Consider the following 12,246-nt stretch of genomic DNA (forward strand, 5'->3'; position numbering starts at 1 on the left):
GCTGTCCCTCCTTTCGCCTATGCATTGTCCATCCTCTACCCATGTGCTGTCTTTCCTTCCCCTGTACGCTTTCGCGCCTTTCCCCCCATGTGCTGTCCCGCCTCCCACTTGTGCTGTCCTTTCCCCTCCCCTTGTGCTGGCTCTCCTCATTCCCTTGCCCTGGCCCTCCTCACACAGTGCCCCCTTATGCCTTCCCTCCTCTCCCCCTTGCTGTTTCCCTCATCCCCTCTTGTGCTGTCCCTCCGCCCCTTGCACTGTCCCTCCTTCCCCCTTGTGCTGTCCTTCCTTTCCCCTTTGCACTGTCCTTCCTTCCCCCTTGTGCTGTTGCTCCTCTCCCATTATGCTCTCACTCCTTCCCCTTGCACTGTCACTCCTTCACCCTCTAGTGCTGTCGAGCAGCCCCCCCTTTGACCACTTGCCATAAACAACTACAAACGCCAAAACTATTGGCATTGCCAATGCTTGTTTGTAGAGATACACACTCTAGGCAGATCTTCTGTAATACCTGCCCAAGTGTTCACAACTAAGATGTGCAAATAAATATTAGGGCAAAACAAAATGAAAGCGTTACACATGGTAAGTGTCAGAATACTTTCGATGGGTAAATAGTTCTGAACACGTTGCGATTGTCATAGTAATATGATTGATTGGCATTGTTATATAAGGAATGTGCAGAGGTTTAATTCTGCCAGCGGATTTGCGAAAAGTTCCAGACTTTGAAACTTCGTGAAGTTGAAAAGATAACTGAAAACGTTTTTACAGAAGTTGAGCTAAATATTATTGCTATTAATGCCGGTGTACCTTTGACTTACTACTAGCTGAAGACTATTCGATTTACCAAGTCGTTGCCAAGAGTAATTCTGCAAAGAAAAGAGCATGTAAGCAATATGTCAGAGCTACTACTCGTAACGTGTTTGTGAATTGGCCCATTTGTGTTATAACCTAAACAAGCATTGTGCTTGAATTTGGGATAATGATAAATTGGTTTAAAGGAAATAATAATAATGGCTAATTTGCTACTTATCAATATTGAAACAACAATTGCGTCTCTGAATATAAAAATAAAAGGAACTGCGGTAGGAATGAGATTCTTGCCTTGGCAAACCTTCGAAGCTCGACATCCATATGTTCCACATTAATCTCCATCCATGGAGTTGTTGTCCAGTCATCAATGCTGCTCTGAAATAGCAATGGGAGATCAAAATGTCAACAAGGTTTTCGGGAAAGCTTTACACTGCTGGTAAAAATCGATGATGTTATGAACAGATGTATCACCTGGAAAAAGTTCAAAACCGGGTTTCAATATTACTTTTCCACACCTTTGCACACTCTTTCTATGCAAAATGAATGCATAATACCGAACTCATAATAGTCGCCTACGTCAAAATAACTACAGCCTCCTTACATTACCAAATAGGGATGTGCAGCAGTGGTCAACAATGAAAGCCTTGACAATTTAAAGCACCAGATATTTTTCATTTTAATTTTTGTATTTTATTTGACATTTGTATGGCGCCTATACACAAGTGTTTCCAGGTGCCACAAGACAAAAAGCGCATGTGGGGGGGCTGGCAAAGGAGGACATAGGAGAAAAAAACAACAGTAATGGTCGTACTAGGTCCTGTGATATTATTACGGTGCAAGTGAGAGACAAAAAGTGCAGGGGCGGGTATATCGGCACATAAGTGGAGTGGCACGGTTGGGAAAAGGGGTGGTAGAAGTACAGGAGTGAGGGGGCCGGGGGGAGCTGAGCAAGTGCTAAGGGAGCCACTGAGGGCAAAGTGCAAGGGGGGTAAATGTGATGGACATCGGGAGACCAGATCCCGGCTGGTCAGGGAAGGGGGCCCAAGGGCAAGAGCTGAAGGGGGTGCTGCGGAGACTGGTCGGGGGGGGCTGGCCCCAGTAAGACTCAGAAGGGACCAAGCACCTGTCGCAGTAGCAGAGGTACATTAGCAAAGGAGGGGGAGAGGGAAGGAGGAGGAGCAAAGGAAAGTCTTGAGAAGTTTCTGGAACTTGAGAAGATCCGGCTCAAGTCAGAGCAGTGCAGGGAAGCCATTTCAGAGGGAGGATCCTGCCGAGGAAAGCGATCTACCTCCCACTCTCTGCTTGGAGAAACGTCTGACCTGCAGAGTTGGAGCTAGATGAGCAAAGAGCTCTAACAAGGAAGTATTTAGGGAGAGAACTTTGGATGTAGAGAGGTCCCAGGTACCAGGCAGCCGTGTGGATGATGCAGAGGGTCTTGAATTTGATCATTACAGTCACCAGGAGCCAATGGAGAGATTGTAGGGCTGGAGAGATGTGTCCCCTGGGCTTAAGGCCAAGTATAAGTCCTACAGCCCTATTCTGGATTAGTTGAAGAGGGCCTAAGGGAAGAAAAGAGGTAGATTGAGGAAGCGGCTGTTGCAGTAGGCCAGCCTAGAAAGAATTAGAGCTCTGGAGAAATTGAGCTTCTGTGGGAAGGTGAGAAAAGGGAGAATGCCTGTGAGGAGGTGGAGCTGAAAGTTTGACTTCTTGGCAAGATCCCTGATGTGCAGAGAGAAGGAGAGTGAGGAGTTGAAGATGACCCCAATGTTTTTTGCCTCACATTTGGGTGAGAGGAGGGGGCCCAAGGAGGAGGAGTAAAAGGTAGGGGGAAAGCAGGGAGCAGACAACCCAATGAGAAGGATTTCTCTCTTACTAGCATTCAGAGAGGAAGGAGAGGAGGTAAAGGAAGGAATCTTAAAGGAGAGCAGAGCACTGGAAGCGAGGAGAGAAGGTGGATATCAAGTGGGCCAAAAGGGCAAGGTAGATGTTGAAGAGCCATGGCGATAGGATAGAGCCCTGAAGGACGCCACATGTAGATGCGGGTAGATGCGGGCTTGGACATAGGCCATCTTCTTGGATTGGATCCTATTGATATTGCCTTTGGAGCAGGCGGCAGGCCAGTTTGTAAGATGCTGTACTTGAGGCCTGCAACTTCCCCTCAGCAGTTTGGCACTTGCGTTTCAGAGTTGCCAAGCCAGAGTAATATCAAGAGTTGCATTAGGAGGCAGGCTTCATGCAGATCCTCCTGACAGGGGCAAGGATGTCCAGAGTGTTGGCGATAGAGAGATGGAGGTTAGCAAGTGCAGAGTCGGAAGTAGAGTCAGAGGTAGGGGAGGGAGGAGGAATGATGGTTTCGGCGACTGACTGCCACGCTTCATCAATCGAATGACAGAGAAGGAGCCTGGCAGTGTGCGCAGAGGCGTTGCTGGGGGGTCAGGGATCTCAAGGTGGGCAGCCAGGAGAGAGCGGTCTGACCAGGAGAGAGGAGTAGTTAGAGGGTTGGAGAGAGGGATGTCTGTTGAGAGGAGAGCATCCAAGATGTGGCCGGCAGATTGGGTTGGGCCAGTGGGAAGAGTTGTCAAGGAAAGAGAGTCACAGAGGTCACAAAAGAGGGCAGTGGCCAAATCAGGGGAGTCCAGATGGATATTGAAGTCTCCAAGAGGTTTGGAGGAGGAGGCCAGGAGACAAGAAGAGTGGTCAACCCCACAGAACAAATCTTAGTCATGGTGGACATAACATCTCTTTATACCAGTATCCCTCAGCTAGAAGCTTTGCATTGCATACGTGAATATCTAACAGAATCAAATCCAACAAGGGTACCCACCAACTTCATTTTGGAGCTAATGGAAATTGCACTTTGCAAGAATTATTTTGAGTTCAATGGTACCTTCTTTCTTCAAATAAAAGGAACAGCGATGGGAGCAGCTTTTTCTCCCAGTCTGGCCATTTTATTTATGGCCAGATTTGAGTCAGCACATATTCTGTGTGAAACAAATCCTTTCTTCAGATGCATAACCAACTGGAAGCGATATATCGATGATATCATTTTTGTATGGAAAGGATCAGAACCTGATCTTCAAACTTTCCAAATGTGGCTGAATCAGGTTGACAGGAACATTCAGTTCACCCTTGAATATTCTAAAACACGTCATTTTTTTGGATCTCGAAATCAAACATGACAATGGCAGACTCAAATGCTGTCTGCACCGCAAAGAGAGTGCCAGAAATACTTTACTGCACTACACCAGCGATCACCCTTGCCATCTCAGGGACAATCTTCCTTATGGACAGTATTTACGTATAAGGCGAAATTGCACTGACATACAGGATTTTCAAAAGAAAGCGGATGAGTTTGACATCAGATTAAAGCAAGGGGCTACCCCAAAAAACTCATTAGCACGTCTCACAAATGTGCCTGCTTTACGGATCGGGACACTCTACTAATCACAAAAACTTTGACGCCAGAAAACACCAGGATGACCTGCGTACTCACGCACGGTCCCAATACTTTCCAGTTGAAGAAAATAATTTCTAAAAACTGGGGAATTGTTAAACTAGACTTACCTGAGGAACCTCTTCCATGCTTTGCTCTAAAGAGAGCACCAAATATTCGTGAGAAATTGGTACACTCTCGTTTTCAGAAACAACTTTCAAAAACAGGACTCTGGGAGTTGCGTTCTACCAAAGGACACTACCCATGTGGCTCATTCTCTGCATGTGCTTTCACTCGCATGATTAAAGAATTCAAAATCGGAGATAGGACATGGGTCCTAACACACCTTACCAACTGCAAAACAAAACAAGTGGTCTATTGTATTGAATACCCTTGCGGGCTAAGATATGTGGGACAGACAAGTAGAGCGATACATATTAGAATATCGGAACATCGCTTGCCCATTAGGTGTAAACCCGCTTCAGCTCCCCTTGTTAATCATTACATAACAATCAAGCACTCGCCAAATGATTTACTGTGGTGGGTACTGGATGTAATAAAAAACTCCACTAATGTTCCCAGAAGCCTACTTGAAAAAGAAGCTCGCTGGATTTTCCGGATGGAAACTCACACACAAGGTTTGAATGAAGAATTCATTCCTCCTCTATGTTTTGAAACTCTGTACATATGGAGCTCTCTTAGCAAATACAATATCGGCCTCAGCACATTTGTATTTTTCGGCAAAACACTGTTTTTTCCGGATAGGTGTAATCTATGTGATTCATTTTCTTGAAAGTCCGTACAAATGGAGACCTTTCAGCTGAATACAATATGGCCTTAGTACATTTGCATTTCGCCAGTATTGTACATTTTTCTGCATAGAGGTAATTTAGCTTTATGTTATGTTCACACTTAGGGGTCCTAAATTGGATCACCATTTACTCTCCTACACACCGAATCAAGAATTTTTTTTCATTTTCCCTACATACTGGCTTTTGTATTTTTTTGCAATAAAATCGCTTTGCAATTTCGCCACTCAATTCTTGAGTTAAACACCTGTTTGGTCAGATTAATCAACCCTTCTTTGTTGCTTCTTCGAATTGGTTTCATTTTATTTTATTCATTTTCATGAACCATTTCTTAGTGTACTCACCAGCCAATATATTTTTTGTTTGTAGTCATGCTCATTTGCAATCACCCAGTTTGTGCTCAGGGTGCATTTGATAGTAACTCTGCGCCAACACGAGAGATCACACATGCGTCCGCGAGCATTTACCGTGGTATCGCAACGAGCATCACCTATTCAGCTTTCATGTTCAGGGGATCATTAGTTTAGCAGCAATTTTATACGAACATGCTCACGTTCGTAACAAACTGCGACACGCAGCCTCGGCGGTAAACCCTGCACTCATGCCAAACTATTAGCGGACTCGCCCCTACTAACCAATCACATCGCAACACTCCAGCTCCTGAGCACACTGACTGATAGGTGGGTGTGTTTCTTCCCACCCTATCATCAGGTGCCACATCACCATACCGGAAACATTTTGGAGGATCCTACCGGCGGGGATTGCGGGGTGAGATCAAAGCTTTGGGTCAGGCATATGTGGCAGAGAAAAAAGGGTGCAGGGTGTTCATGGATGGTTCAAAGGATCCGGTATCTGGAAGAGTGGGAATGGCGTATTATTTGGAAAGCACTGGGGAGTATAAAGTGGGGCGTCTGACGGATGATGTGTCAATTTGTACGGCTGAGTTGGTGGCGATTGCAATGGCGATTGAAAGGGTGTGCGAGTTGAGGTTTGAGAAAGTAGTGGTGTTTTCAGATTCGTTGAGTGGGTTGCAGGCGATTGTGGCAGGGGATGGTGATAGGAAGGATGTGATTTTGGATATCAGGAGAAAGATTGATCGGTGTGTGCGTGGGGGGATGGATCTGGAGTTGGCGTGGGTCCCCAGTCACAGCGGCATTCTGGGAAATGAGTTAGTGGATCTGGCGGCGGGTGAGGGTATGAGAAGGGAAGCGGTTGATGTAAGGTTGCCTTTGAGTGTGGATGAGATGAAGGCAGTGATGGTGAGGCGGGTCATGGATGAGTGGCAGGAGAAGTGGGTGAGTGGGGTGAAAGGCAGGTGGATGTTTGGTATTCGTGAGAAAGTGTCAGTAAAGGTGGATCCGGGAAGTCTAGAATGGAGGAGGGGGGAGGAGGTGATGCTGAATCGATTGAGAATAGGGCATATGGGGCTGAATGACTGTCTGTTTAGAGTGGGGAAGCAAGAGTCGAGGGACTGTGCGATGTGTGGAGTGTCTGAGACTGTGGAACATTTTCTGTTTAGGTGTGAGAGACATGGTGTAGAGAGAGAATTGATGAGGGTTCGGTTGTCTGCGCAGGGTGTGGCTGAGTTGAGTGGGAAGGCTTTGTTGGGAGGTGACGGGGTGAGAGGCAGGAGGAGCAGTAGTGTGTTGTTGGATTTTGTGAGGCAGACAGGGCGGTGGGAGGAATTGTGAGTTTACGTGGGTTGAATGCTGAATGGTGGATAGGTGCACATCATCCAATTGGATGGGGAAGCGCCTGCGTGGGTCCGCCCACGCCTACACTAATTTAAAGAAGGAAAGAAAGGATCCTACCGTCAGGCAGGCTTCCTTTACAGCTAAGCTTAGTTGCAGCTGCATGGCAAGACTTTGCAGCCTGCATTCACGGCGACGCAGGTAAGCATAAGAATCGCTCCCCCTTTTCTTTTCTTTTTAACAGTAGTCATTCACAGCAGCAATGCGTTCTGTTAGATTCTTGTCCCTTCCCACCAGACGGACATTAAATTTATTTAGGAATCTGAGTCATTAGCCCCTTCAACCGCCATTCATTTACTAATCTTTCTTTACGGATACACATGAAAGAGAGGCGCCATTCATATTTTGTCCTTCCCTTTTCAAGTCTACGGGGGACCTTGTTGCATGCTGGATGTTGACACAGCACATCCAGCAACCAGATCCATCCTTGACCAATGCAAGTAAGCATTTAATTTGCAGCATTCAAAAGCTAAAAATATGGCCTCGGCCGCTCCTTTTTGCGGCACTTTAAGCAGCTCCTTTGGCTGCATTACAACATAATTAATCTTAGACGTTTTTGCAAATTAGATTGAAGACTGCTGAACACTCCAGTCCGGACCTTTGGGTTAAATTACTTATGAACACAAGTTACTACCAGTCCCTGGGCTCTCCACAATATTTTCTGTTACCAGGTAGGATACCGTCCTCACTGGTTCTCACATTTCATATTTCTTATTTCATTTACTCATATATCATTAATGTCAGGTGAACAGAGAGTAAAGGCACAATCCATTTACCCACAAAGGAAGCGGCAGTACACTATCCTTGACCACGTGCACTTGATGTGTAACGCTTGCCTACCATGACGTGGACCCATGTCAAGCAACTTGGTCCGTGAAATCCGTGCAGTATCATTGAGTAAGTTTCTTTCTGGACCTCAATTTCTAATTAGGAGTCTTTTAATGTTAGTTTAAACCTTATGTTCCTTTGCCCTTAGGCCTTAACTTAACCCTTTGAGAGATGTAGAAATATATTTTTGTATTTGTCTGCTTCCCCGTAGGGACTAATATTTTTCATTCTGCCCTGAGGAAGGCGGTTTCAGATTTTGAAGGCCTGCAGGTGGCCTGCTGAAACATAATCAGGTCCTTGCTAGGGGAACCTTTTTTATGTTCCTTGAACTTTAAACATCCTGGATCTTATCCAATATTGTTTTGGATATCTGTTACTGAAGAAACTTTAAGTAGGCAGACCTGTTAATAAAACATTCCTTGTTTGTTCTTTCAATATTCATATTTTGGCAAATCTGTTAAATGACATTTATTGTTTGTTTGTGTGTGTTTTTTTCAAGTTTCATTTACTGTGGCATATTCATTCACATTGGCAATTAACCTTTTTCTCGTTGTTCCTGACTTGTAAATGGATCTTACAATTGCAAATATATGCATCTATTACTGTGTATTCTAATTGCTCTCTTCTTTGAAGCTGTTTTTCTCACTATTTATTCATTGTGAATAACATATTAATTTTTACTTGTTTTCATGATTTTTGTTAACTACCATATTCAATGAAATACAGTATTATTTCCTATATACTGGTCTTTTTGGTGTTTTTCACTCGCCCTCTCTTTTGAGTAAGTTGCGTTCCAAAGGGTAATTCAATTAGGATATATTCTGATACCAGTTTAGAATAAGAATGAGGATTTAACTTTTGATGCATTATACAGCTTTTTGAATTTTTTTTGTTTTCACTGCCCAACCGAGGGGCCTGTAGATAGTGGTGAGAGTGAGGGAGAGGGAAGGAGAGACAGACAGCCTGCAGGCGAGGCTTTCAAAGGAGCAGTAGGATTGAGTGGGAATGACACAAACGTTTTGAAATATCCTTTGCTTTCACACAGCACATTGCTCTTCTGTGAAATAATGGACCTTGTGATCGCAAGCAGGCACATAATAATTTAAGAGTACTATTTTAAGTTTGTTAAGGAAATTCAGACATAGACTCCTATGTTTTTTCTTTTTCAAAAGAATCTGGAACTATGAGGCAACCCACTGACGGTGTACCTAAGGCTGGAAGACATGCATGAGGTTAATATTGGTACATTTGGTCAGGGGAATTTTGTCTGGCATTTCGGTTGTGGACAAGGACAGAATGATAGGACAATCAAAATGTCACCTCTGTTATGGTAAAAACTGCTAAAATGTGATTATATTGCCTCATGCAATGACACCATGCCTCAGAACATTTAATTTGTCCCAGAACATTCTCAGTAACAACTTAGGGAGAGCCTCATTTATTTATTTGATTTATTATGTGTTATAGTTCACATGGAACTTTTCACATTTAAAAATGCCAAATCATTACACAATTTACACGTTACAATAATAAAATGTACAAAAGTTAAAAACAGCTTATGACATGAACATGAACATAAACTAAACACAAAACAGTGTACACATACATGTGTTACATTAAATATAAACGTCTTTAAAAAAGAAACCCTATTTGATCATCAATCGCATGGTTGACACTTGATTATAGATTAGAACCTAGTTGTGTCCAGCATAGTTGAGACTCACACAATACTAATTTCATGGGGAACGGTCGCAAACATGATGTCTTGCAATTAATGAAAACTTAATTTATGAGACAAATTGCCTCCATCAACCATTTGGAGGATTTATCAGTGAAGATACGTTGCCACACCCACCTTGGATGAGGCTCCTTAAAATCCTTCAAAAGGTGCGAGAAATGCATCTGATGTTACGTGATCACTACTGGGCAAATAAGCAATAGATCGTATATAGTCTCAACCAAATTTGGCATTTAAAAAAATCTACAACCCCTCTCGTTTCGGGGGATTCCCCCACAGGCACCAAAATTTCATTTGTTGAAAACAAATTCAGACTAAGGCAAAGGGCCTGCCCATGCCAGTAAGGCCCCAGACATTTACTTAGGTAATACGGTAGCGTGTTGTAGGGTCTAGTATCAAGCAATAGACCCGATTATAGATGGTACTTCATGACTAGGGAAATTGTCTCAATCCAGTCAGACTCCCAGAGTCTCTTTTTAACTTTTGATGGAAACATTAGGAGAAACTGCGCCGTGGAGTCAATATCCTTTAAGATTTCTAGGCACTGTTGATGCCAATTTACGAGACCAACCAGAGACCATGATGCTAAACCACGTTTTAGAATCCCCCACATTGACCCCTCTTCTGCCAGGTAGATCTTTCGTAGGAAGCTAACGTTTTTCCATTTAGCCGTAGCCTCCAGTGAAGTCAAGCCCAGTTCATACCTTAGCACTGGTACTGGCACACATGCTGGCAACTTTAGAGTTCTCCTCCAAAAGAAGGCTTCAAGCTTAGGCCATAGCCCTCTGAGAGAGAACAATTACTTCTCCGCACCATAAGTCACCACCGGGACCACCTTCTTACCGTAGAACTCACGCACAGGAGTTAGCAAAAATAATTAGTATTTCTTAGTTAGCCAGAGGGCCTGTGCCGCCAACGCCATAACCTTTTGTTTCTTTGCAACAAACCGCCTGGCTTTACTATCATTCCTGAAGATAAACCCAAATAAAAAATGCATCCTCCTTCTCAAGAAATGTGCCTACCACTCACCACTTGAAGCCTCCTCCTGTCCTCCCTGGGCCGTTTTGCAAAATGAGAACTTCCGACTTGGAGACACTGATCATTAAATTCTTCCTCTTGGTATATGCCTCCAGTGTGTTTAACTGGCACTGCAGCCCGACAGGCGTATGATCCAGTAGAATCAAGTTGTCTGCACATAATAAGTAATTCATTATTGTGATATTCAATTTTGGGGGAAAAAAATGTATTTCCAGGAAGGCGTCACCCATGGTCGACAGAAGGAGGATAAATAAAAACGGTGCCAGAAGGAAACCTTGCTTCAGCCCTCTTGCCGAATTAATTGTGGCAGTAGTCTACTCTCTCTGTCCAAAAGCACAGACATAGTGGTGTTCATATGTAGGGCAATTAGTATAGCCAGAAGGGCAGGAGGACAACCCCACTTGTGATGTTTGGCCAACAGCATGTTTCTCGGAACTCTATCAAAGGCCCTGGAAAAATCTATAAAGGCAACATAGAGAGGTTTGTTTTCCCAATCTCTCCCTTTTTCCATAGTTCCAGCATTAATCTGTTCATCTCTGTGTCTACACCCCAGGAAATCCCTGTTTGGAAGGGATCCAACCTTCCGTCTGTTTGGCCCAATTTCACAGGTCTCTTAAGACTAAGCCTGTAAAAATCTTGGCTGGGCAATCCAACAGGGATATCGGCCTGTAATTGGAGCTACTCAAGCAAGATCCTTTTTTAAAGATCGGCACAACAATTGCTGTTAGCCAGGACTCTGAACATACTGTTTAGGATACCTGCCCACATCCCAGCGTTATATTTTAGGACGCACATCACCAGGCCATTAGGCCCCGGGGCCATTGAGTTTTTGCTCCTTGAAATCAAGTGGAAGAGATCTTCAAAGTCCCAAGTTAACCCCCAGTCTATCGTTCTTCTGATGGACTCAAGCCAGTCCAACTCGGTATCACCCTCTAGTTTATAAATATTAGAAAAGAATATTTACCAAGACTCTTCCGAAATGGGATTAAGTTTAGTGCCCATTTGGGCCTTCTCATTCTCTTTAATTAAGTTCCAGAAGGTTATTGAGTTGTTACTAGCCATGACTTCTAGCATCTTACATGCGTCACTCAAGATCATCTGCAAGCCTTAAATACCACCCTCAGGCATTTCCTAGCCATCTGATCATCTTGTGCCATCTTCCTAATCAAATTTGTGGTTGGGAATCACTTTACCTATTCTCTTTTTTGGTAGGTGGCTGTAAATAACTTCTTAAATTTCTCGGGTGCCTTTTCTATTGAATCCTAATTCTAAATAGGATTTAAATTTGTCCGAAGTCAGGATACTATTAAACATCTACATTCTGTGCTCGTTCCAACTTATTTCGTTCCCACCCGTGTTTACATTGAAATCAAAAGTGTAGGTTCTTGGAGTTTGATTTTGAGAGGATATTTTCCAGGCAACTGTCAGCGGGAGATGGCAGGTCGCTGCTGTTTCAATCACAGACATAGAAACAATTTCAGGGTACATATCCTCAGAGATGAACAAATAGTTTAGTATTTTAGTTTGTATACCCCTCACCCAAATATTGGTCTCCTCTGATGTTACCGTTCAGTATCAGTAACCTCCATTCAGCGATGAGGTCCCCCCATGCCTGCCCTCTTGCACTACTTAGCTTTTCTGATCTGGAGACTACTTTACCCACCAGCCAGTCCACACACCAATTGTTCAAGTCTCCACATATTATAGTGGGGACTAAACCTATATCCACCCTGTTAAACAAATTCTCTTCAACAGAATCTAACAGGTCTTGATGTGGGATCTTTACATAGTTCCAGTAGATATTGATCAGCAGGGTATCAGCTCTGCTCAGGAAGGTTTCTTTCT

General features: G+C 43.8%; 1 protein-coding gene across 1 annotated transcript in view; it reads right to left on the minus strand.

Annotated features, from left to right (window-relative positions):
* Positions 1-12,246, minus strand: part of DNAH11 (dynein axonemal heavy chain 11) — a 4,227,155-nt gene that overhangs the window by 2,566,572 nt on the left and 1,648,337 nt on the right. Inside the window, exon 22 of the mRNA XM_069648254.1 lies at positions 1,096-1,179. Within this exon, the coding sequence (XP_069504355.1) occupies positions 1,096-1,179 (84 nt within the window). The remainder of the gene's footprint in view (positions 1-1,095; positions 1,180-12,246) is intronic.

Source organism: Ambystoma mexicanum, chromosome 2q (genome assembly GCF_040938575.1).
Source record: "Ambystoma mexicanum isolate Mex_15411 chromosome 2q, UKY_AmexF1_1, whole genome shotgun sequence".
Lineage (NCBI taxonomy): Eukaryota > Metazoa > Chordata > Amphibia > Caudata > Ambystomatidae > Ambystoma > Ambystoma mexicanum.